Raw genomic sequence first — 26,519 nt, 5'->3', positions numbered from 1 at the left:
CCCACCTGTTCTCAAAACCACAGATTTCTCTAAAGGAAAGTCTGCAGGTGCTACAGAGCAAGGCTGCAGCAAACCATCATGTGCCTGTTTGGAGAGATGAGGCTCAGTTGTTTGTTTGCATTCCTTAGATGTGACTGTGCTTCAGAGAGTGCTAAACTCAGTTTTATTATATAGAAGCAAAATAGAGAAAATAGGCATTTGGGATGTCATTGCAGTTGTTGGAGCTGCTTTAACGTAGAGGCATGTGGAACCTGAATGATGTAGGCAGCTACTTGCTATGTTATCTATTTAAGAGTATGGTTTAGTTATTTAATTATGCATTTTACAAAAAAATATTATCTTTATATTATATTTCACCTTTGTGCCACCCCATCACGCTTATTTGTGCTACCCCAGGCTGATCCAGCCGTGATGCTCTCCAAGCACTGCTTTTTGGCTGATCCTTGTAACAGTGGTCTTGCTTGTGGGCTCTGCTCTGTTTTTCTGAGAGGTTAAACAGCACCTGAATTTTCACCATGTGAATTCTTGGCCTCCTGAGCCACAGATGTCACTCTGGCAGAAACTGGCTTAAATTTTATAATACACAGTGTGAGTGTCATGACCTCTGACCTCCCCAAATTATACAAACAGGAAGGGTCTCTCCTGCCTCGGGCCATGGCATGACCCGGGGAAGCCACTCACCGCCTCCCTTGGCCCTGCCGAGCCCTTCTGCCTCAGAGAGCCTGATGCCGGAGGCCACTGCCTTCCAGCAGAATCCCATTTTGGATGATGCAGCCACATCACCGCGCTGTCATTTGCTTCACCTTCAGTACTGTATATCCTAACCCCGCAGCTTCGAGGCATTTGCAGGCATCCAGGCATTTCCCACACACCTCCTTGCCCTAGAATGCTGGTCCTGGTTTGCCAGATGCCCGCTGCCGACTGCTGCGGCCGCCGCCGGCTCTCCCGTGCCCCGCTCTCTGGCGCTCGGGCGCTGCGTGGCATGGGGATCCGGTGGGAAGGAGGGACTGCATCTGCAGCACAGACCTCCCCACCTCCTTCCCGAAAGCGATGCTGCTGGAGGCTCCTTCAGGGATGCCGTCCCGCCAGACTATTATTAAAAGGCCGAAGGAGTCCCGGACACCAGCTGCGTGCTCCCTTCCTCCTGTTTTTACTCTCTGTGCTGGCCCCCTGTCCCGCCGGAGGGGCAGGCTCGGTTGCCGGGGGCTCCGTCGAGGTTTCCCCGGGCACAGGGGAGCGCCGCTCTGCCCTGCGCTGCTGGCCGCTGACAGCCTGGCGGTCTGCCTCCTCCTCCTCCCTCAGCTGGCCGCGACGGAGGCTTAAAGGAAAAAAAAAAAAAGAAAGAAACCCGAAAAAAACCTCGTGGGGTCACTAGGAGGAGGAAAAAATTCCTCGTCATGTCTGCACTGTCTACGAAAACGTCCCGAGAAGGAAGAGGAGGATCCCGCCCCGCCGAGACCGCAGGGTTCGACGGAGGGGGTGGGCGCTGGCTGCGCGGCCGGGGCGTCCCCCCGCCTTTGGACGGGAGGGGCTCTGCCTTCCCGCGGAGCCGAGAAGAAGGGGCCGAGCCATCCTGCTCCCCGCCCCGGAGGGGGTGAGCGCCTCCTGCTCGGCGCCGGGGACTCGGCGGGGCAGGGTGCCCGGGCCGTCCCCTCGCTGCGGCCGCCGTCTATGAGGCACCAGCGAGCGTCCCTCCTGCGCCGGGAGGCGACACAGCCCCGGCGGGCAGGGCTAGACCGGGGGGGCCGTGCGGCGGGTGGCACCCCCCTTCTCTCTTCCTCCTCCTCCTCTTCTTCCTCCTCCTCCTCTTAAGTTGGCCACGGCGGCGCGGGGCGGTGCGCTTCGCCCTGCGCCGGCGGCGGGGGATGTGCGGGCGGCGGCGGGATGGCCTCGGCCGTGTTTGAGGGCACCTCGCTGGTGAACATGTACGTGCGGGGCTGCTGGGTGAACGGCATCCGGCGGCTCATCATCAGCCGGCGGGGCGACGAGGAGGAGTTCTACGAGATCCGCACCGAGTGGTCGGACCGCAACATCCTCTACCTGCACCGCAGCTACTCCGACCTCGGCCGCCTCTTCAAGCGGCTCCTCGACTCCTTCCCCGAGGACCGGCCCGAGCTGTCCCGCTCCCCCTTGCTCCAAGGTTTGAGCAGCCTCCGCGCCCCGGCGCTCTCTGCTCGGCGGGCGGGCGGGTTTCGGCCGCCGCTTCCCTGGCGGTGGCAGTGGCCGGGGAGGACGGGCAGGCCAGCGGTCCCTGTCTGCGGAGGGAAGGGGGTGAGGAGCTGGAGCCTCTGAGAACCGGACTGGGGTGGGGGGGCAGAAAAAACTGCGGAGGCGTTTTGCAGTCGGAAACTCCTCCCGGGATGTTGATTTGTGATTTGTGTTTCTCTTCTTCGTCTTTTTTTTTTTTTTTTTTTTTTTTTTTTTTTTTTTTTTTTTTTTTTTTTGACTATGCGTTTGGAGCCGAGGGCTTCCCGCACCAGTATCGCTGCTGCTGTCTCCAGCTGCGCGGCTCCAGGCCAGCCTGGGCTGGGGAACGGAGGGATCCCCGTTTGCGCTGCCCCTCTCCGGTGCCTCCGGGCTCCCCGAGGGAGGGCTGGGGGGTGGTTGGCCGGAAAAAGGGTGAGGCTGAAAGATCTCCGCATGTTGGTATGTTGTTTGCCACAAGGAGAGGGCATAAAAAAAAGGGCTGCGGTACTTGCCAGGGGACGGAGTAACTCTGGGAGCTGGCGTAATTCCTCGCATAACTTCTGTGAAACGGGAATTGCAGCAGCAGTTAGTAGAGACGTCTGTTCTCTTCTACTTTCTGAACTGGATTAATCAAATCTGAGGGATGTTGTCCGTGCTCAGGCCTTGCTGTGCAGAAGCAGGATGTACCTAAGTTGTGTTGCGGGTTGGGTTTAATTTGTATAATGTTTGGGGTATTTTTTAGATAGAGTTACGTGTTCTCCTCTGACGTATTTCAAGTATGTACAGTGGTGAGGAGAATCCAGTCATTTGAAAATGGGTGTATGCCTAGCACATCCAGCCTCCTCACTTGTTTGAGTTACGACGTAAATTATTTGATGGAACAGGAACGGGGGAAAACCGATATTCTGCGTGGTTTTGTGTGTGAGAGAATGGGAAAGTTTACCCCATCTCTCACTTAGCCTCTCACCTTGCTAGTGGGACCCGCTTACTTTAGCCGCTCTCGGAACTGGGTCTCCACCACTCATACAGGTGTAAACCCACCGGACTTCATTCCCCGGCTGTCCCTGGGTGACAGCGAGCTCTGTGCTCTGCCGGTGGCGATCTCTCCCGGGCTGCCTCTTCAAGGATGTTTTCTGACAGATGTTTATAGTGAGACAGGTCTTTTTCCACGGTTCTTCCAGGTCCCTAACCTCTGGTGGTGGGCTAGATTTGGGTTTTTCATGTGCCTCACATTAAAACGCTCGTACTTTTCCCTCTCCAAGCTTCCTTGTGTGGCGGGAGCCGCAGTCCTCTCCCCGGCCTATATCCGCTGGCACTGGGCTTTCCCGTGCCCGCTGCCGGGAGCTGGCGGCTCGGCCCCGCCGGCTCCGGGAGCTCCGCTCCACTGGCGGGCCCCGAGTGCCCTCTGCAGACGGCGGGGATGGGCGCAGGGCAGGCGGGGATGGGCGGAGGGCAGGCAGGGGTGGGCGCAAAAGGCAGGCGGGGATGGGCGCAGGGCAGGCGGGGATGGGCGCAAAAGGCAGGCGGGGATGGGCGCAGGGCAGGTGGGGATGGGCGCAGGGCAGGCAGGGATGGGCGCAAAAGGCAGCCGAGGATGGGCGCAGGGCAGGCGGGGCGGCCGCAGCCCCACAGCCCCCGTTCTCTCCGGGGTGCGGGTGGGAGATGTTGGCAGGGCTGGGTGCTGGAGGGGGCTGTCTCCTCCCGCTTGGGTGCAGGCTGGGAATGGGGCTGTTCCTGCGGATGCCAGACTGCACCTCTCAACCCGGGTTTGAGAGGTTTGAGTGCGGCACAAACAGTGCCTCCTGGATTTCTGTTGCTGACCGGGAATCTGAAGTAGTGCAAAAGCTTGTTACACACCGCGTGTGTCCTACCCAGAGAACTGTGAGTGTGATTTTTACTAGTGCTGAGTGGCAGTAAATTCTCAGTAACATGGCTTTCAAGTGTATGTGGCACCTGGGCCACGGCTTTTGAGGGTGCTGGGTAGGTTTGGAGCGAGCTTGCCTGTGGCCTGCAGGGCACAGCATCTGCCAGAGTCACTATGACTAAAAATTGACATCCCAGGGTGCCGGTAGTCCTTCTTCTTGGCTTTATGGGGCTCTGAAGAGTATCTTGGCGGCTGGACTAGGGTGTGTGCTGTGTCTGGCTACAAATGGACTCGATCCTTGGCCTCCTGCCCCTCCCAGTGCTCTTCTCCATTGGGTAGGCACAGGAGCTGCTGCTTATCCTAAAGCCCTTCTCACTCCTCAGCGCCTTTCTCAAGCAAGCATGGCTCCCCTCCTGTCTCAAGGCCTGCCAGAGCTTTTGCAAAGTATTCGACTCTTTTCACTTCCCTCCGAAGCATTATTTGTGCAGTTTGAGCCAGATGGGATTGTAGTCCCTTGCACTGGGTTTACTTGACAGTCCCAGCTAGATACACCATTCATGCATGAACAACTGGGAAAGATTAACTATCCTCAGCCTGTGTTGCTCAATCTCTGCCTGAAACCTAGAGCCAGCAACCTTGACTTACCTTTATCTCAGGAACAGGCTCACTGACTTCAGTAGAATGGGGAATGAGCAAAACATCAATTCAGGATTTGAAAAATCGAAACCTAATATAAGTAGAATATGATCTGTTTCGCTTGTGGAGGGGGTGGGGGTTAACTTTGCAACAGAGGCAGAATAAAAATCAGGAGTAGTTTCTAAGCAATTACAGCGTGCGTCACAATTTCAGCAAGACTCTGTTTAAAATTATGCTGCTCCTGCTCTAAAGAAAATTACTTTGCAGAGTATGCTTGTCTGCCTAAAGAACACTTCATCATACCAACATTTTAAATTGGCTGGCCACAGCCTCTGATATCTTGACAAAGTTGAAACATAAAAATCTCATTTAACTAAGTGACAGTGATGCAAAGCTTTGTATGTAAGAAGAGATTGCACGGGGCATGTCCAGTCTTTACAAAATTCATGGGGTAAGCATGGTTTCTTAATGCCCTGTGTAAAAGCAGATGACCTGCTGTCTACAGTGAAGCTCGATGTACTTAACCCAACAAAAACACCTGACAAAAGCCCATTCTTGTCTATGTTAGCATTTAGTCATATACATTTGTGTGTATTTATATATATACAAATGTATTTGCATATGTATGTGAGTTTGTATATGTGTGTGTGTTTATCTTGGGCTTCCGGAAAGAAGGTGAATATCATCTGTGTCTTTTATCTGGAGGAAATGATAACGTGTTGCAAACTAAATTTGCATTGTATTGAAGGACTCCAAAGTCCCTACAGATTTGCCTAAGGAGCATTAAAAGGACTACCATTATCCTACAGCTCAGTCAAGCTGCAGTGTGTTACATTTAAGCGATACGACTGAGAGTGGAAGCTTAAGCTATTTGATGTTATTAACTTTTTGAATGAAGGTTGTGGTTATTATGAAAACGTCAGCAATTTTGGAAAGAGTTGGTTGTTACCTTTATTGCTGGCTTCAGCAGTTCATGCTGTGCAGGACTGTGCTCCTTTTCTTGCTCAGCATGAGGAAACCATCCTCTCCATTCCTTTCCTGACCCCTCATCCTCACAGACTGACTTCCACAATGCTCTCCCCTTCCTTATTTGTTGGAGCTGCTGAGTGCTTTGAGATTACAGAGGAGAGGATGGGAGGTGTAGCTGTCTGCAGGGGCTGCTCATCTTACTCTTTCTTCAATATGAGAGGAGGGGAGGTCCCAGGGGGGAGTAGGGCATTCCCACAGTTTGGTCATGTCTTTTGTAACTAATAAGAGCACGTGGCAGAGTGCACTCTCTGCATCTGGAGTGTACAATGATGCTAAAGGCCAAGGACATCCAGCAGCACAAGGCATCTCACTAGGAAGCTGGTAAACAAGGTTAGATATGTGCATACCTGCGGAGTGACTAAGTATGATTCACTGTGATGTTACCAGTAACTTGCTAGTGTTTTATTTGTCTTTGAAATCTGTCTGTCCCTTGCTCTAGGCAAGTGTACAAAAGAGGATCACAGGAAAACACAGGTTCATTCCCCTCTGCAATGAACACAGCCTAATGTTACTAAATCATCTGTTTCTCTATGCAAAGTCTACTGTTGAATTTAATCTGTTTTCTTGAGAAAGGCAGAGCTGTGGACTTCGAAGCTGACTTAAAATTGATGGAAATAGAAACAGTTGCAACAGACCAAATAGACACCACAACTGAGGTATAAATCTGGAAAAGGACTCTTCCTTCCCCCCTCCCCACTCCTATTTTCTCTAAATACTGCTTCTGAGGAGGTCTCTTCTAAGATTTATTCTAGAACTTGAGCCAGCTTCAGTGCAGTCAGCAGTCACACACCTCCCTCCTTTCTGACTTCAGTGCGGGCAGAATCAACCCCTAAGGAAGCCGAAAGATCACATTAGCAGCCTTTCAAAATGGGAATTTGTTTTGCCTTTGGAGTGGCAGGGTGGTTTCTGACAATCCTCCTCTGCACTTGTTTGTTGCCTTTGTTATCAGAACAGAGGCTCAGATGCTCTTCCAGTGTAACTCTTCATATTGTAGGTACTGTAGTGCCTGGTCCTGCTCTCATACTCTGAGCTGCCAAACAAGAAACTCTCTGAGAGATTTATTTTCTTACTGGATGGGCCTCTCTTCCCAAAGTTCTCATTTTCCTCCTTTCCATGCCTCATTTGACTCATTCTGCTTTGTCGTGGTCCTTTTTCCCCTTGCCCTTTCTGTTATTTCCTCTCTGCTTCTCCAAGTTGCTTTTCCTGAGCTGCTTTCTGTTCCTTTTCTTTGCCTCCAGGTTTCCCTCACCGGTGTGCTGCCATCTGTGATTATTTATGGCTCTGCAGAACTTCTCTGTTCCCTTCCACCTTGCGGGTGCTCAACCTCTGTCCATCCACAGAAGTTTTCTAATAGTGATGGAGATTTCCTATAGAAATCTTGCACCTTTATTTTCCCTCGTGGTGTAGAAGCAGTCCCTTCACCTGCAGCAGACCTGAGCAGTCCCTCACAGGGACTAGGCTGAGCTCCAGGTGCTGTGCCTGCCCCGGGGGTGGCATTCTCCTGCAGGAAGCTGTTTTCCATGTCCCAGTGGCAGTGCAGCGGGAAGCTCCTCCAGGGCTGCCATTGGAAGGATGTGCACAACACAGAAGGCAGTTCCTGAAGAGCCAGCCCAGAAACGTTGTTTGCTTGCAAGTGCCACGTTTATAACTCAGTTTTCTATAAGCTGCATTAGAGCATTGTTGTTCTTGTTGTTGTTTACAGGACCATCTGAGTGTGTGATTTATGAGACAAGGGAGCTCTACAGGAGCAGCATAGCAGTTTCCACAGACAGCAGCTGTTTCTCGGTGCTGCGACAATACAGATAAATACACTGCATCTATTGTGCTCTTTTCATTGTTGACACTGTCAACAGTTCATTAGTGGAGCTTGCTCAGAGCTTCTGTCCAGCAGACAAAAGAAGCAGCTCTTGGTTATCAGACTCTAGCAGAACTGTATAACCAAAATTAAGTTTGTGGCTTCTGGGTTTGTTTTTTTATCAGCTGAATTTCATGGTTCATTTGTAATGATGGAGATAAATGAAGCTGACTGTGTTGTTATAAAGCTAAACACAAGTTGCCTTTTTGTGGTGAACCAAGGCAATGTGTCAGGGAAGTTTATGGTGGAAAGGAATGGAAATGAGGTGTGTTTTCATGACAGCTCTCAACTGATAAGAAATCAGCACTAAAAAAGGTTGTAGGGGCTCGCATTTTTCATCAGGTTTTGACTGCTTTGTTCACTCCTGTCTCATGCTTCTTTGACATCTTTGCCTTTCTTGTGGCTCATCAGGCATCAAGACAGGCAACTCCATGGGGAAAGCCTGCCTGCTGAGTTCTGCCACCAAAACGTGCCTTCTCCATTCCAGAGATCCTGGGAGATCCCATAACTAATAATACAATGTGTGGAAAACCCATCATCTTGAGGGTCTGGGTTTCTCAGCTTTTAATTTGCCTCCTTTGCATGGGTATCTGAGTGTGCCAGAGTCCTCAGGTCATGGTCACTTTTGCTCTGGGGGATTTTTTTGGACAGTTGTTTGGACAGGACTTCTCCCCATCCTGCATCTGCTTCAAATGAACTGCAAAAGAAGAAAGGTGTGGACAAGGTTTCGAAAGCTCTCTCTCTTTCTGCATCAAACAGATTTATCTCAGTATCTTCAATATGTTTGCTAGTACCTAGTGGAACTTCTGAAAATATGGAGTGCCTCACATGCATTTTGTGTACTGATATCTCTGTAAAAAAAAATTGGTCCTCACTGTCAAGTTTAAGAAGGGCAGCATGATGTGATAAATGTCAAAAGTCCACCTCCCTATACCCACCCCTCTTTTCAGCTCTGCTGTGTCCTTTTAGTTGCTCCCTCAGTAATGCTACCAAGAGGGATCTTGTCAGTGATATTGCATCAATGTTAATTAATTTTTAAAGACTGTAGTGACTCTTGTCACATGAGATGGTTGAACTTCCCCACACGGAGAACGGGCAAGTGTGTCTGCTCCAACAGAGAGGGGTTGTAGAATTAGGCAAGAGGCATCAAAGAAGAGTTGCTAGAGCTGCCAGGCTTAAGTCAGACTAGTGCTGTAGCTAGCTTTAAGGATCCTGTCTCCGGTGATGAGAACCAGATGCTGCAGAAGACAGCCTAAATAACAGAGAACAGAAAAGTGACAGTCCTGGTCTCTAGTAATTGAAGATCTGACATCCCTGATTGCCTGTAATTATCTGCCCTTCTCTGGATCTTATAAAGTCTTTGGACTTAAAAGATCTCTGTGGTGTTATTTCTGCAGTTACTGAAGAAAAGTTGTGTGAAACAAGCTTTCTCCTCTGCTGGGTTTTTTTTTTCATTTCCTGCTTTTACACACCCCTGAGTATTCCTTTGCCTTCTAGCAATCTTTTATCCTCCTCTCCTTCATCAGAGAGGAGGCAGCTGTTAATGGGAGCTGGTTTGGCCTTTTAGGAATCCTATCTGAGGTGGCCAATGCCATAGTTCCCAGGGGGCAAGGTTGAGGAAATACAGGTTTGCAGTGAGGAAAGATCCTACCTGGGCAGCTGCTAGGAGGAGCGAGGTATGGTGGCAATAAAGCAGGGGGAAATGACAGCTGAAATGGCATTGAGAAGACCCAGTTCAGCAGAGGGAGGAAGTAGGAAGCAGTGCAAAGGAGCAAGACAGCAGAAAAAATGGAGCTGAGTTGTCTGTCATCTTTCAGCCCTGATCTATGTGCCAGCTGAGTAGCTTCAGTTTCTGCATGTTTCTGTAGAGTATCTATCTGTGGATTTGTTTAGAAGTCAACTGGATATGGTCCCTCACAGCCTGATCTGACTTTGGACCTGGCCTTTCTTTGGATGAATCAAATTAGACTCTTTTATTTAACATTATTCTCTAGTGACTTGGACCTTCTTTCTATTGGTCCATCTACATCCTACACTGTGTGTGTGCACAAGGCTTAGAACATATCTGAGGGAAAGGAGAAATGAGGGAAAAGGACAAAAAGTTTTAGCAGAAGTGGTAAAAAAGTGGATAAAAATGTTTAAGCACTACAGCATCCCAGTACTGTAACTGGGGAAAAAGGGCACATCTCCCATTGAAGTCTGGTCAGGAAAGACAGCAAAGTAGCAGCCTCCCATGCAAGGCAACTTATATGTCTTCCCTGAAGATTGAAATCCCTGACTGTTGCATAGGGTCTTGTGCAAAGAGAGAGGGATGGACTCATGATTTAAATCTATAAGCCTCAAATCTTTCTTGCAGTGTAGATTAGCAGAACACAATGGGATTTCTCCCTGGATTTATTTGTTACTCCTTTTTTTCCCCTTTGATACCTACTTTGCAATCTTCTTGTGGGGAATGGAGAGAGAATCAGATGAGAAGGGCTCAATACAACTTTAATCTTTGTGTACATACTGAAACACACAGCATTTAGGACTATTGTCATTCCATCTTGCACGTATCTTCAGAAATTACACCTTGGCTTCTGCTCTTGCTCAGCTTCCTGTATGTATAGAACTGATTTTGAGCAAATAGGGTATGTCTTGGTCATTCTTTGCTCCTGTCCTGATCACAAACATGAAGTGTAGTCCTTCAGACTGGAGACATGGGGTTTGCCCACAGTTTGGTATGGTGTATACAGAGTGCCTTGTACATAGCAACACAACTCCAGAAAAACAGGGTTCTCTGTGTCATCATTGACATGACATTACAGATGCATACTTGGCCTGGACATGAACTTACTTTACTTTTCCTTGGAAGGCACTTGAGGATTTTTGAGACAATGCTTTTATTGTGTACGCTGACTGTCAGGACTGCTCTGTGATTTCATTATGAGCCATGAAGCACATGCTGCAATTCCTGTCCTGCTTCCTGTGGGAGAAACATGGCGTGCATTATCTGCGGTTTGAGAATGTCATTAGTTGCAGATTTGGTGGCTCACATAGCAGTAATAGGACAGCCCTACCAAGGCTTGTGTGTTTACATCAGGAGCTGGCTCTCAGTGTGTTCTCCTCTGCTGCTGAGCTCGTTTCCTGCCTGTGTGCAGCTCTGGGCCCCTCTCCCACGCTGTGAGCCAGCGTGCCAGGTACACAGCTGCTGGCCTGCTCTCCCAGCCTCCTGCAGCTGCCCAGGGACCCAGGGACCCAGGGAGGAAGAAAGCTGCACGCTGCTGGTGCTGCTGGTGCCATACTTTTCCAGACACATGCTGCTCTGTGCAGAGTTGCTACCTACACTTGGTCTCAGACTGAAAGCTTTTCAGTCTTAAGGACTCTGCCTGAGGCTCTTGGTCTGGAAAGGGGCAGAGAAAATGTCAGAAGGATTGAATGAGGTCACTGACTATGTAATAAAAATAAAGCCATCTCCCAGGCACACTGGGTTAGGCAGTGTCATCCCTCCTGTCACCCAGCCTGTTAGCTCTGCTGTGTGCAGGGTGAAGGAATCTTAGAAGTTTGTGGTATTTGGCGCAGGGTTTGTGGCAAAAAAAAAAAAAAGGAGCTAGCGGGACTCCAGATTACCTCAAACCCTGTAAACATGGGTGTTTATAGCATTTAAATCACTAGAAATAATAGCCAATTGTCCAAGTACAGTACAGGTAACAAGACAGAGAGCAAAGTTTTCCTGGGAGGAGTTTGTGCATGTTTTCCATTAGCAGTCCAGACAAGGGCCAGAGCTGAGAAAAAGGCATGAGAACAGCCTTTCACCATGACCTCACTAACAAATTTCCCAGCTCTGAGTTCAGCTCTGTTGCATGGCTGAACAAGTGAGGAAAGCACAACTGGTTCCAGGATACTGGTTGCTTTACTGGTATCTTATTTTTGTTTTATGGCAAACAGAGTAAGGGTTCTTGGGCAGTAAAAGCCCCAGATGGAAACATAGGCTAGACATGTATTTATGGCCCATGGGCAGAGACAACAGCCTTGGGACGTGTTGTAGCTGCTTTATGGATGCTTCATATGTGGCCAGGGGGTCCCACATGCTCCAGATGCATCCACATTTTGGTTCATTTGGGTCAGGATTAATGAATGGTGGGGATTCTGGGCTCTGTCTGCAGTGTCAGCTGGCATGTCTGTCTGTCTGTTTGTTTGGGCGTTTCCAGCATCTGGAGATCCTACATCAGTCTCTGGCTTTTTTTTGTCTTTCTTTCTGCTTCGACAAATCTTCTAGATAGGAGAAAGAAGATTGGCAAAGGAGAAACCCCCACAAAGCGAATAATAGGCCTGGGAGCTTGGATGCAGTTCTGTGACCCTTCTTTACACAAATTCTCATTCCTGCTCAAACTTGATACAGAGCCTGGGTGAGAAAGGAGCTTGGATGGGGCATCCTCGTCTGCAGTGTCTTGTGTCTTCTGTGGAGTCTGGGGTTTCCTGAGGTGAAGCCTTTGACAGGAGTGGTTTGAGGTATTCCCTGCTGCTCGCCTAATTGTGCTGGCAAAGCAGAAGCAGCTCAGTGTTGTGGTGTGGGAGAGGAAATGAGGTGTAGGGGAGGATGGGGGCCTCTTAAGCCAGTGTTGACACCAGAGACTTTACCTTGCGAAACCCCAGCATTCCTCATGCACATAAGGTGCTGTGGTGGACAACAGCAGCCAGTTATAGAGTGCTGGAAGGGATGGAAAGGAAGGACTAGGACTTCCACTCCTCCTGGCTGCTTGGGCAGTGCCTCACTCTGGTTAGAGTGGCTGTGGGGTTGGGAGCAGTCTCAGGTTGTGGGATCATGACCTATGACTAACTGAGAACCACAAGAGCATCTGTTAACTTTTAAAAACAGAGACTTGAGAATTAAGATAAATGAGGGCCTTACAAACTTCCTGACAATTGCAGAAGAAATTACAGGTTTAAATATGTGTATGTGAGGCCAGTCAAGTGGTTTCTGTTTGTTTGGGTTGCAGATGTATGAAAAGAAAGGCTTTAGCCTGGCAAAATTGAACTCCCTGTATGGGGAATTCATTTAAGGTCAGCAGCCTTACATCCCAAAGCTGTGCATCTGCAATCATTAAGCACATATATAGGAAGCTGTCCAGGCAGATGTATCACTCTCCTTCCTACGCTGTCTGCTTTTTGGTTTTGATATCACTGAAAACTTCAGTAAGAAACAGTTTTTATGGTGTCATATGGTACAAGTCTTCTGTGCCAGTTTCCAGGTTGGAATGTGGGTTTGCGTGGCTGGTGTCTTTCCAAGAGGTGGAAGGAGACAATATACCTTGGCTGGAAATTCCTTGTGAATGCAAGAAGCTGTAAAACCTCCCACGGGGCGATCTCTGACAGTGCAACAGGCTGACAGCCTTGTCTGACTTCTTGGTGAAGCATAAAAAGGCCGTGTGGAGCTGCAGATGCTTTCCCTGATTACTAATGAGAGAAATCCTGACCACTTGGCTGGTTTTCCTCATGGGATGAATGCTCAGGGTTGTTGCCGAGGTGGTTTTGTTGGTTTTTTTTTTTTTTCTTTTTCTCCCCCTCCCAGTCTGAATTTCTTCATTTGTTGGAAAGCATTCCTCTTCCTAGTAAAATACTAGTTCCAACAGTGCATGCTTATCTGGGAAAGGGTCTGAGATCGAGGGCAGATTTGAGAGGGAGCAGTTGAATGCTGAATCCCTGGTGGATGGGCAGTGAGGTGGGAGCCACAGCTGGGCAGTCTCTGCTCTGACTGTATCAGTGTTTATGCAGAGTGGATCAAGACCAGCAGAAGTGGAGGCACCCCATGGCAGCTGGCACCAGGGTGGCTGCTCTGTTTTCTGTGGGCTGCAGCAGGGCCAGCAGCTTGTTTCTAACATCATGGATGGGTGTCTGAGCTGTGGGGCCATTGGCAGCTTTTTCTTTCTTTTAGGAAAAATAAAAGCCCCTTCGTTGAAAATTTTGATCTTGATCCAAATGTGGGGTGGGAACGCACCACCACATCCAATTTGTGGAGGGGTGAAGCAGATCCACCCAGGCCTGCACTCTGTAGTTAGGATGATGAAGGTTGCTGGTCTGCAATTCAGGTCTGTAAAGCCAAGCACAGCCCAGCTAGTATGCAGTCCGAGATGCAGATGAGTTAATTCACATTTGGAGCCTTTCAGAGAATTTCCAAGCAAAGCTACCTGACTGTGGTGTACACCAGCCAAAGCAAGAAACACACCACCTCCCTTATGTGCCTGCTGGTATGCATTGCTCTGCTGTCAGGAGAGGGGGTGAGTTGTACCGGGGTGAGGTGATAGCCATGCTGAAAAAACAGGCCAAATGAGGGACTGTTGAGCAAGAGAAAGGCTTGGACAAGCAGGGGACTTTTGTGGGACAGCTGTCAAGTAAACCCGGTTGCTTTGGCGACAATCTCTGTTTTATTTAGAGCTGTAACTGGAGGAGAGCTGACAGTTTCCAAGTCACACTTTTGTCTGGAAAGTTTCTGTGGGATTGTATCTTGTTGGTAGCAAACAACAAGGACTAGTGCAGACTGAAACTGTTTGCAGATGCTGTTCCCACACTCTGCATGTTTGATGGCTCTGTGTTTGTCTTTTGAATAGGAAGATGGAGATACACTTACTTTAACACAATTGCAATATATTGAAGTGCTTTCTCACAGACTGCTTTGCAGATTTTTAATTTTGATGGTTTTGATTTATTGTGTCTTTTTCTGTTCCAGTTTTTGTTCAGTTTTTAATTTGTTTGTTTATTCATTGCGGCTTGTTATATTTAATAATTTCTCTTAGGTATTTAATTTTCGTGGGTGTGTCCTGCTCCTTGGGAAAGATGCATAAGTGCAGAAGTTAAGTATGATTTCATTAGAAAAAGTAGGTTGCAAATATCAGCAATAAAAAGCCCACTAAAGGGATGTGAAATTTTGGGGTTTACTTATCCTCATATGCCCTACACATGCATCTAACCTGTTCTGTATTTCCTTCAGTCTGCTAGAGGAATGGAAAGTTACAGATGTCCTGCAGGTTAAACATACAAAATATGGCATCATGGTTTAAGATCACCATACGGAGCAATTCAATATTGCATTGTAATGCATCAGTCTGGATATTGGGCAGTAAAATTCCTGTCTTAATCCCTTCTGCAGCACTGTGATAATTCAGTGACTGAATAGATAAAAAAAAATCCTAACAGTTATCTTGCACTTGAAAAACATGATACTGAAAAATTTTCTTTGGACCACTCACTGAGGCTTACAGAGAAATACAAAACTGCTCTCAAAGCCTTTTGTTTAGCTTGTGTTTATTTTTTCCCCTCTTATCTGTAGGATGTGTCTTTTGGTTTTCTTGGGTTTCCTTTTGCTTTTTATTTACAGAACTATGAAAAGGATGAATAGTGGTTCTTGGAAGCAGAAAGTGAGCTATTTAACTACCACTGCTGGGAACGCTGTGTAGTGGAACTGGGTGAGGGAGTAGGTGGTTCTGCTTCTGCTTGTCTTGCAATTCCTACATATGGTCATAAACAGCTGAGTTTGTGTCAGGCTTGCAACTCTGCTTGTAAACTACACCCACCTCCTTTTGGGGTGCAGGGTTTATCATTAGTTGGTTTAAAAGACATTTCTGGAAGGCATATTTGAGATCATTCCACATCTTCCTGAGGGGCTGTTTCTGGCTGCTAAAGTGTGCATAAGTGTGCTTTTGTTTTTGCTTATGATCTGTTTACTTTGTTTCTAGGGCTCATCACAATAAAAGAAGCCCATGATATAGAAGCCAGACTTAATGAAGTGGAAAAGCTTCTGAAGACTATTATAAACATGCCTTGGAAGGTGAGTAAGCCAAGTTCCCATTTAGCCCAGCTTGACTCCTCCTTCATGGTGACGTGCACTCTCATGCAGATTAGAATCTGATGGGCTTTGCCAAGCTTCGGAAGAAGCAGCAATTTATTGAGTAACTTGGAGAAGTGCTGAGTGCCAGAACTGTGTAATGATGCCTCCAAGCTGTCACTTCTATTAAGTCTTTCTGTCATACTATGAAGTGGTGGAAGTGGAGAAGAGGAACAAAGCAATCTAGTGGTTAAACATGGCTGTCTGTTTTTATTTCTCTCTTTTTAAGTATTCAAGGTCTGAAGTTGTCCTCACGTTCTTTGAGAGATCTCCTTTGGACCAAGTTCTAAAAAATGACAATGTCCATAAAATTCAGCCAAGCTTTCAAAGTCCAGTTAAAATATCAGGTAAGAATTGTTAACGTCCTGCAGTTGACACAAGAATTGAAGAATGAAAATTACTTCATTTGCTGTTCCCATTATTATTTCTCTACAACAATTCAAAATGTAGTTCTCAATAGTGCTTTGTGATAGGGAACATAGAATTTTCCTTGATATACTGTGCAACATGTATTCAGGCAATAAAGTGGCAGGTGAAATGGGAGGCCGACAAATGCAAAGCAGTGAATGTGAGGAAAATGCAGTCCTTACTGCATGTCATCACATATAATAATGCTACCACTTAATGGTACCACTTAGAAAGGAGATTTTCAGGCTATTGATACAGTACAGTGAAAATGTAGGCCTGGTGCCAAGCTATGGGCAATACCAGCAGTGAGAACATTACATATTATTAGGAAAGGAGGGGGAAACAGAGGAGAGGAGCATAACCTCAGCTTGAATACAATATACACAATTATGGTTTCTTCATCTCAGGATATAATAGAATTTAAAATTATACAAATAAAGGGTGAGGATTCAAGTTGTTGAACAGCTTCTCTAAGTAAGGGGTTCATTAAAGAAGGAAACTTCACTTGTGAAAAGAGATGACAGACTGGTATGATGGAAGTCTACAAAGCTGTGAATACAAGGAGGTCAATTACCCTGTACTTCTTATGAAACAAGAGCTGTAGGTTATCCAATATCATTGACAGACAACAGGCTTTAAACAAACAGAAGAAAGGTTATAATATTGTTTTGTTTCCATACAAAGCATAGTTAAGGAGTGGAACTCACTGTCATAGGATACGGTGAAACTGAAAGCAGAAGTGACTTCAAAAGAGAATTAGACAAGGAAGTGAAGGGAAAGTACATTGAAACCTGTTACAGGTGGAGACACAGGAAGTTCCTAAACTACAGATTGCTGGTGGGTAAAGTGGAGAGCCTATCTTTGCCTTTTCTTTTAACCTTTCCCCTCTTCATCTGCTAGTGACCTGTCAAAAGGTCTGTGAGCTCCTGGTGTGCCGGGTGTTGTATTTCTATACTTGAAATACTTTGTTTGAGCCTAATGGCGACTCCTGCTTTTGTGTCACCAGAAGAGCTTATTTACAGTTAATTGAAGTGAAATACCACATAGTACTGTAAAGTTTATAGTGTCAAGGAACTGGTATCAGTTTTCTTTGGTACTAACAGAACTGTCTCAGCTGAATAATGGCATGTTTTAATTCTAAATTATTGTTGGTAGTGACGAGTCATACCTAATTAACTGGAGGAAGATTCTCCTACCTATGCAGATATCCAAAAGCATCTTGTGCTAATTAAGTTTTATCATTCAAGTGATTGCTGCCATTAATGCTAAGAGCATAGGTGGAAATTTGATGTTAATTGATATTTGCCTCATCTGAATGCTGCAGAATGGAAATGGTTCAGTGTCTGGCAGCGCTGTCAGTAGATGGCAGTAAATGATAATGGGTAAAGCAGTACATGCAGCAGTGAAATGCTGTAACTCTTAGGTCAATTCAAGGACACTAGGAAAATACTGACATTCCTGATATTAGTGCTGCTTTCCACCTGGCTTGCAGTCTTGGAAAAGCAGGCAAAAATGTTTTTTATCCTCTGAGGAAAAAAACTGTCCCCTGTATGGTCCTACTTAGAGTGGTAGGTGATGGAGAAGAGAGAAAGGGCCGCCCTCTAAGATGAAAGCTGAATTTCAATTTATGATGTAAATCTTACTTTACAATCGTACAATGCTGGTTCAAGATGAGTCATGTGAAGTGTAATTCTGCTGGGGTTCTGTGTTTTCTCAACCCCCAAATGTATTCTGTTAAAATCAGTTGCAGTAAAATATGGAATGAAAGCCAAAGATGACTCTCAAGTAAAATATGGAAGTGAGTTTTGGCTTTACCTTAATGCAGGAGCATGTAATGTTAGGAAAAAAAAATACCTCCTCTCTCCTGTCTCATCTCCTGTCATCTCCTGTTCATTGCTTGAACTGTATATATAGCTGAAATTTGTTGGTGTGTTTTCTGCCTACCGTATTTTGTGCCACAGACTAATATTTTTTGTTGTGCTGATAATGCAAGGCTGTAACACAGTGATGGTGTCTTGAGGCAGATCAAGAGTTTTAGCTTCATCTAAAATTGTGTGACCAAAAGAAATCCTTGTGACTTGCCTAGTTTGACTTTCCACAAAGCACAGATGTGGATTAATTTCTCATCCACATCAAATACTGTTCTTTATTTATCGATTCTCCCCACGGTAGTAGGTCAGTGGATTTAGGTGTATATTGTAGATATTTTGTATTGGAGGCTTCTAACACAGAAACAAGTAAGCAGTATCAAGGGCAGTGTAAAACAGAATTTCTTTACACGACTTAGAGTTGGTGGTTGAATTAACTTGTAAGGTCACTTTTTGTTTCCCTTTTTATGTCTTTTTTATTTTTGCTTAAGCCTAGGACTGTCTAAAAAAAGTACAATTATGATTTGGTAGTGGTAGTTGCTTCAGATGCTCTGTGTCATGAGTTGGTTAGGTGAATAAAATTGCCTAACACTGTCAGTTTGCAGATGTAAGAAGCTGTGAAACCAACTCCTCATTCCTGTTTTCCTGTGCAGATTTTCAATGTCATGCACACATCTCAGTTCATAGGCATGTCAATTACATATGATATACACAGTTGTTTTCCAGCTTTTTTTTTTAATCTTGTTTTCTTTTTTCTCCCAACAGAAATCATGCGATCAAATGGATTCTGTTTAGCCAACACTGAAACAATAGTCATTGACCACAGTATACCTAATGGAAAAGAGAAGCACCTGGATGTAGATTCAGCAGAACATTTGTAAGTGGAATTTGAGCAATGCTGTCACCTTCACTGTAGCTTTCCCAACCCCCTAGCAAAAAGTTATTGTCTGTCTAAGAGCAAGACTTAGATCTGTTACAGCTGTCATCCTGACTGGTTAAGGGTTACTGGGCCCAAATGCTAACACATCACAGCAATTTCCTGTTAAAGTAGGTAAGATGGGGGAATGACTGACCCCAAGGTGATCAATCCTCTGTGTATGGAAAAAGAACTGAAGTTGCCTTAGGGGTGCTGTGAAGGGAGAACAGAATAATTTCTTTCTTTCATGACTGTGATGAGAGCTGGTTTGAGCCCAACCTTGGAAACCCAAACAGCCTAACAAATGGCCTATCCTGCTACAAAGGATAGTAGAATGTTTGGGAAACAAAACACTGTTCTCAGAGGGGAACACCCACTCAGCTGGTACTTGGTATAGCATGTGTATACCCTTAGAGAAAAGGCAAGTTAGACTGGTTTCATTGGAAAATTCTGCTTCCTAATGCATGTACGGATTCTGGGGTCAGAAACCTGTAACCAGGAGGGCTTCTATGGCCATAAACTAAAGCACAAGCTGTTCCATCTCAACATGAGTTAGAACTTCTTTATGTTAAGGGTGGCAGAGTGCTGGAACAGGCTGCCCAGGGAGGTCATGGAGTCTCCCTCTCTGGAGACATTCTAAACTCACCTGGGCACGTTCCTGTGTCCCCTGCTCTGGGTGACCCTGCCTTGTCAGAGGGTTGGAGTGAATGACCTCAGAGGTCCATTCCAACCCCCACCATTCTGTGATTCCATGATTCATGTAGGTCCCAAGTCAGTGACTGTATTCACAGATTGGTATTGATGGAAATATGCTCCTGCAGATTTCTGTCATACCAGGTGATTGATATTTCAATGAGCTTCAGGTAGTGAACCATTTAAATATTTTTGATGGGAAATGTTGACCTACCTTTTCATTAGAGCAGTCAAATGAAGGAAAGAGAATACTAGAAGACTTATGGAGCCTTTTTATCTTTGAATGCAGTGATCTGTCTTGTCATATTTGAAATGCCAGTCTGTAACAAGGTTTAGAGCTTGGCAACATTTTGTCAGGGGCTGGAGAGTGTGTCTGGCTCCAGTGTAATTTCTTGAGGTCTTTTTATTAACTTATCACTTAGTGTTTTAAACCTTGACCTTGCTAACAGCATTTAAGCTTATAAGCTTGTAATAATGAAGCTGAAATGGCACACTAGAGGTAATTCTGTAAGGCCAATACCTGGAAATTAAAATGATACTTATAGTTCATAGTGGATCTCTCTTTGTACTGAGAGTGACAAATTATAGGAGGAAATTACCAAAGAAAGCCTTTTCCTGCCTTACTTTGATTATTTAAAAAAATATAATAAAAATATTTATAGCTAGTTTTGATTTTAAAAATATGTTCCAGCCCAAGCAAAATTTACCAGCCTGGGATCAGAAACTACAATCATCTAGCTGTCATCCCATTGAAGTCAGAGACTGTTAAGGTCAGAAAATACTAATGTGAAAAAACTGAACGGTAGGCATAGTTTCCCATAAACTGTGGTGGAAGAAATGAATCTAGGGTAACAGCCTGACTTTTTGCAGCCTGACTTAGTTTAACTTTCCAAAGGATGTGAAGTCACGAGTCAAGAAGTTAATAAATTTCGAATGTGTGATTTATATGGTGCCCTAAATTTTCCCATCCTGCAGCTGTATTTTGTAGCCAAGACATAATAGCCAGGAGATAATGGAATCAGTGTAGCACAGCTGTTTCGTAAAATTGAACCTTTTTCAAAAGCAGAGATTTTCTATACTGTTGGTTTAAATGTATATTATTAGCCCGGAAAGGAAACTTTAAAATCTTTCAAATCCTATTCTGTTCCCTTTCACTCTCAGTAAAATTGGATTTATGGCATGTTCTACCCTGAAATCAGAGTTAATTCCTTGTGGACTTGATATCCTCAGATGGGAATTTTTTCCTTTCAGCTGCATTAAACTCTTTATGAGTTCTGGGTTTTGGCTGCTGATGGACTTGAACGAGACATTTTGGAGAGCAAACCTGTATTTTTTGGGAAGAAGTGCTTGAAGCTTCAGCAGGAAGTGCTCATTCCCTATACTGGTTAGCTGGGTGGCCTGCAGTGCTACCTGCCTATCAGCTTCTTGTTGCAAAAGAAAATACAGCCCTTTTCCAAGCTGCAGTTGCTTACTCTGTTGTTCTGAAGTAGGTCTTTTCTGCTTCCTCTATTTTCTCTCTGATTTTATTTGGCAGTCCACCATGCTGTTGCAAACTGTGGTGAAGCCAGTGTGCTCAGTACTCATGTGGTGTAACTGGTCCTTTTATGTGTGGTTCTTGGAGAGTAGTCTGAAGTCCTTTTAAAAGAAAAGGTGGTAAATAAATGCATTTGAACTTATGCTTTGGTTTTGTTACAGAGGTACCTTTCTCTGTGAAGATTGATTGCACTTCTGTCTTCTAGGCCAGCAGCAGAGTCTGTGGCATTGGATAAGCTGCCTTCTTGGCAAATTCACTCCAGTAGCTGAAAGAGGCCTGCAAGAGAGATGTAGAGGGAATTTTGATGGGGGCATGTGATAGGATAAGGGGTGTTGGCCTTAAGGTGGAGGAGAATAAGTTTAGATTAGCTATTAGGAAGAAAATCTTTAGGTAAGGGTTGTGAGATACTGGTACAAGTTCCCCAAGTTGTGGATTCCCCATCCCTGTAGGCATTCAGAACCAGGCTGGATGTGAGTAAACTCACATCCAGTGTGAGTGTGGAAGGTGTCCTTGCCCATGGCAGGAGGGTTGGAACTAGATGATCTTTAAGGTCCCTTCCAAATCAAACCATACTACGATCCTATGACATGTACGTCTTTTAAATACTTCCAGTGGTGGTGACTCAACCACTTCCCTGGACAGCTTGTTCCAATGCTTGATAACCCTTTCAGTCAAGAATTTTTTTCCTAATATCTAATCTAAACTTTCCCCAGTAGAACTTGAGGCCCTTACTTCTTGCACTGACACTTGTTACATGGAGAAGAGTCCAACCCCATGCCTGGCTACCCTCCTTTCAGGCAGTTGTAGAGAGTGATAAGGTCTCCCCTGAGCCTCCTCCAGGCTAAAAACCCTCAGCTCCCTCAGCTGCTCCTCATCAGACTTGTGCTGCAGACCCCTCACCACCTCCGGTGCCCTTCTCCTGACAGGCTCCAGCCCCTCAATGTCCTTCTTGCTGTGAGGGGCCCAGAACTGGACACAGGATTTGAAATGTGGCCTTAACAGTGCAGACACGGAGACAATCCTTGCCCTGGTCCTGCTGGTCACTATTTCTGATATAGGCCAGGATGCCCTTGGCCTTCTTGGCCACCTGGGCACACGCTGGCTCCTGTTCAGCCACTGCTGACCAGCACCCCCAGGTCCTTTTTTACCAGGCAGTTTTACAGCCACTCTGCCCCAAGCCTGTAGCTCTGCATGGGGTCACTTGTTGTGACACAAGAGCAGGACCCGGCACTTGGTCTTGTTGAAGCTCATACAATTGGCTGTAGCCAATCAATCCAGCCTGTCCAGATCCCTCTGGGAAAGCCTTCCTATCCTCCTGCACATTGGCACTCCCTCTCAGCTTGGTGTCATCTGCAAACTGACAGAGGTTGCACTTGATCCCGACGTTCAGACCATCAGCAAAGATATTTGACAGGACTGGGCCCAAAACTGAGCCCAGGAAAACACTATTTGTGAAAGGCTACCAAACAGAGTTTACTCTATTCACCAGGCCTCACTCTTTGAGCCCAACCACCATTTTTTAACCTAGCAAGCCTGTCCAAACCATAAACTTCTATGTTGTTTCCTCTTCTTCCTGATGAATCTGACTAAAGCATTAACAATGGTTAAAAGGATTTTGTCTTACAACACAAGAAGTAGGCTCTTGCAAGGGACAGTGTGTCTTTCAAGGTACTTTGAGGAAAAAAAAATTAAGGGCAGCAGTTCAGGCATTTAGGAATCTGAAGGACCACAGCAGAGTTGAAGAATTTATTTTGAGAGAAAGATCTGTTGGTACCAGCACAAAAGCATTTTGATTGTTGTTGTAGTACACAGCTGCTGACTGTGGTAAACAGTCCTGGTTGATTGAGTTTGGGTTTGTGTGAGCACTCTAGAGCAGTGCTTTGCAGACTGCTGTGCACACACTTCCTTTTTGGTGGCAAGGAAGGCTTTCTGCTTAACCACAGCATCTGACTTCCACTGCTTTGCACCTCACATTCTGCTTGTAGTAACCTACCAGTGGGGCTGGAGAACCACAAAATCTGTGGAGCCTTTCAGATGTAATAATGTAGCTTTATGCTGATAGAGAAAGAGCAGAATCTGAATAGCCTTCTTGACTCCTCTTCTGCTTTCTTCACTCTATCTGCCCCACTGGTATTTCATAATCTGTTGTTTCTGGATCGCTTGCAGTCCATAAGACAGCACAATGTGATCTGTGAAGTGTTTGCAACAAAGCAAGTCAACTCCCTTGTGCAGACATTCCCATACATGCAGGCAAGTAAACAGCCTGGAGGGACTAGAGGAATGAGGGTAAAAAACATTCAAAGTTCTGTCTCATTGCTGTTTCATTTAAAGTGAAGAGCAAAGCAACAGCACCGCGGGAGAAAATCCATGAGTTTCTGCTCAAAAAAAATGTTCTCTATTTTGGCTCTCTTAGTTTAAAAAAGAGATGAGAAGGACCAGGAAGAAGTATGGGAAAGATAGAACTGTGGCCATACATTGCAGGATGTATAGACCAGGCTATCCAATAACCCATGATACTTCTAAGTAAAGTTTTGGGAAGAGATGGGAGTGGGAGTCTCATCTGTTTGTTTACCTTACCACTCTTCTTCAGGTCCTCTGAAAGACTTAACTCTTAGGTCATCCTCTAGGGTGAGGTAGAGGGATGTCTGCCATTGTTTCACTTATCTAAAGAGTCCAACTAGTTCATGTGTAGATGAGATGCAGTTTTAAATATTAATTATTTTAAAGCTCATCTGTTTATCTGCCATTCAGAGAGCTGCAGTAGGCCAGCTAAGCTGATAAAGGTGTTGGAGACAAATGCTAAAAGTGAGAGCTAGGTTAGAATTTCTTTTTCCATCTTATGCAATTTTTCAGTTTCTACTTCCTTTTCTTTCTCTCTGTCATAGTGAATGGAATTTCTTTCAAAATATTAAAGAAAAAGTTTGAGAAGAAGAAACTTCACAATTCTTCAAACCCCCTTTAGAACTGAGGTGAAATTTAGTCCTTGGCCTGCAGTGACTATCTCTAACTGCTAGGCTATCCAGGAGGAATATCATGTTTCTTACTGCAGAAATTCAAGCTTTCTTGGAATGGAATGTGTGTAACTGAGAGAAGTGTAGGTTTTAACAGCTTGATGCCTTCTGGTTGAGAGTAGGTGTGAAACAGTAGGTAATTCTCGCAAGAGTTCAGGTTATGAAACAGGTGTTGGGAAGTAAGGAGGAAAATACCAAAACAAGTGAAACTAAATTTGGGAATCTTTTTATATTTGGAGATTCTTTGATTGTCAAAATCTAAATCTTGTACCATGGGAAGGACAGCTAGACTCTGGAGGAAGGACACTGTAATAATTTTTTTCCCACCTATGTTATACACTTGGCCTCTTACAAAAACCAAATCCAGAGAAGGTGCCTGTGAAGTGAAAGGCTGAGAGCCCAAGTTCAGATGGGAAACAAAGCCAGTTTCTTTTTCACTTTTATGTGAGAACTAAGGCGTTTTGTGTTGTTGACACATGCTCTGGGAACAAAATAGAGGATGTGGACTTCAACTGCGTGATTCACTCCTCCAAGATTCACTTGCTGCTTCCTTCCTTCCTTCCTCACTAGTAGCTTTGAAAGTCAAGGGTGACAAGATTACTTGTTTGCATACACTATGGTTCTCACTGGCCCATGGTTTAGTCATAATCACATGAGGGTAGGAGAAGGAGGTGTGGATGGAATCAGCTCCAAGTGCTTCTCCCACTCCCTTAGTACTTTTTTTTCCAATTCCTTTGATTTTCTAAATGACTTAATGCCTTTTGGTGGTGTTTTTTCATCTCTCCTTAGGTTCGAAAGTGTTAGTGACTTTACCTCAGAGCTGGAAGACAGCGATGATCCAACAGCTTATGTCACCAATTTGACATACTACCACCTGGTCCCATTTGAGACTGACATTCTGGACTGAGGCTGCTCAGGGGTGCAGCCAGCCAGCATCCAGCCAACCTCTTCGTCCATAGGTTCTGCTATCTCTGGCATTGCATCTCTGGGAATAAGGCTGCGCAGACAAGACCAACAGCAGGGAAGCTGCAGCAAGAGCGCCACAAAGCTGGTTCTAAAAGTGTGGTCCTCTGTTGTGTGTTATGGGGACATCTTGTAAGGAGGAATCTGCTTTGCTGCTGACAACAAACTCACGTTCTGTAAAAGCAAGGCAGCAGGGGCTTCTTGGGGATCAAGGAAATCTCTGCTGTGTCTGTGGGAATTGCCACCCTGACGCAGCTGTCAGAAACTTGTGCTGTAGCAGGCACAAGTCACCCGTGCTCCTTGTGGTGCAAGTTGAGTTCCCCTTTTAGGATACCACCAGAAACTTCCTCAGATGGCGTGACCACAGTTTTTATGCTTTGTAAGCAAGAAGACAAGCAAACCAGCTGAACTTTGTCAGTTCCCTCTGCAGTTGCTTAATGGAGGTCTCGTGGGTCGCTTTTTGCTCGGCTACCGGATGATTGGTGCCTTACACGAGATGTCAGAAACACCACTGAGTGCCTCCAGGAAACAGGAACACATGAGCTGACAGCTTTACTTCTTTTAATCACAGGCTTTTGTATAATCACTGAAAGGGCGACTGCGCTTTCCTGGAATAAAGCAGTAAAGTAAAGCAGCCAGGCACTGGCATTGCAGTGAACTGTGCATGATGTTTGGTACCCGGATGATTTCAGAAGTCTGGAAAGCCAATGGGAAAGCTGAGCTGCTCCACTAAGAAGGGTCCAGGCTATGGCAGGCACTTTGATAATATTTTTTCTTTTCACGGGGACCAGCATATGTGAATGGTGCTTACAGATGTTTACATCAGAGAGATAATTCCCTATGCATATTTCTTCCCAGAGGGTGGGAAGGAAGACACTGAGATTTATGTTGTGTTTGGACTGAGAAAGAATGATAAGCTGCAGTGTGCCTACAGTGGTAGGAAAAACAGTCTCTCCACTGCCACCCTGTCTCAAGGAGTTTGACCAGCTTTCTGAGAACTTCTTGGAGGGGTCAGGTGCAGGCCTCCTTGTTGTGTAATGCCATGGATTTCAGCAGAGATAGGACAGTGGGAGCAAGAGTGGGATTGGACCCTGCAGCCTCTCGACTGTTGAGTAGTGCAATGTTAAAATCTCCTTGGGGTCTCTCCCTTGCAGAGCAGCCTGAATTCCCAGTGCTCAACACTCACCAACATGACCTTTCATTGAGCTTTTTGCCATCTGTTTGCAAATATTAATTTGAAGAGACTGAAATGGAAAGAAATGCATTTTTGGACACGTTTCTTGGAAAAGAGGCTTGCTTGGTCCTGAAGAAGCTGATACAACTCCCTTCCGCAGACTTTTCATTTCTATCTATAGAATAAGTCAAACAGAATTTGTTAATGTAAATAATAAATTATTGAGAATCCTAATTCTTTTACACAGTATGTTTTTAAAATATATTTTAATGAAATAAAATATAACTCACCTTCAGTACACTTCTGCAGCCTCAAACAGTGCCTTCTTTTTGGTTGTTTTCTCTTTTTTTTTTGGTCTTGTTTTGAGTACACCTTCCCACTTTCCCACGTCAAATACTTTTTCTTTTCCCCATAGTTTTTGAAACATGATGAGTAACAGCAATTTCTGTGCTCCACATGTTACTCATAGTGTAGACAGTAGAGGTCTAGGCAGAGGTTTCACGGTGTGTATCCACATGAA

The 26,519-nt window shown here is 45.5% G+C and overlaps 1 protein-coding gene across 1 annotated transcript; it reads left to right on the top strand.

Moving 5' to 3' along the window:
- Positions 1–476: 476 nt before the first annotated feature.
- On the top strand, positions 477–26,299 carry PXDC1 (PX domain containing 1). The gene is made up of 5 exons (XM_063401555.1): positions 477–2,140; positions 15,284–15,375; positions 15,662–15,779; positions 18,474–18,585; positions 24,652–26,299. Exons 1-5 carry the CDS (start codon positions 1,885–1,887, stop codon positions 24,767–24,769), a joined length of 696 nt encoding a protein of 231 aa, XP_063257625.1. The 5' UTR covers positions 477–1,884; the 3' UTR covers positions 24,770–26,299.
- Positions 26,300–26,519: the final 220 nt, after the last annotated feature.

The sequence above is a fragment of the Prinia subflava genome, chromosome 1, assembly GCF_021018805.1.
Source record: "Prinia subflava isolate CZ2003 ecotype Zambia chromosome 1, Cam_Psub_1.2, whole genome shotgun sequence".
In the NCBI taxonomy this organism is placed as follows: Eukaryota; Metazoa; Chordata; class Aves; order Passeriformes; family Cisticolidae; genus Prinia; species Prinia subflava.
Note: the sequence above shows the minus strand (reverse complement) of the source record. Positions and strands in the feature narration are given on the sequence as shown.

Excerpts from the sequence above, each read along its gene's own strand:
- PXDC1 (XM_063401555.1), top strand. The coding sequence starts at position 1,885 with ATGGCCTCGGCCGTGTTTGAGGGCACCTCGCTGGTGAACATGTACGTG. Across the intron at positions 15,780-18,473 it reads AAGTCCAGTTAAAATATCAG|AAATCATGCGATCAAATGGA; the intron begins GTAAGAATTGTT and ends TTCTCCCAACAG. Across the intron at positions 18,586-24,651 it reads GTAGATTCAGCAGAACATTT|GTTCGAAAGTGTTAGTGACT; the intron begins GTAAGTGGAATT and ends ATCTCTCCTTAG.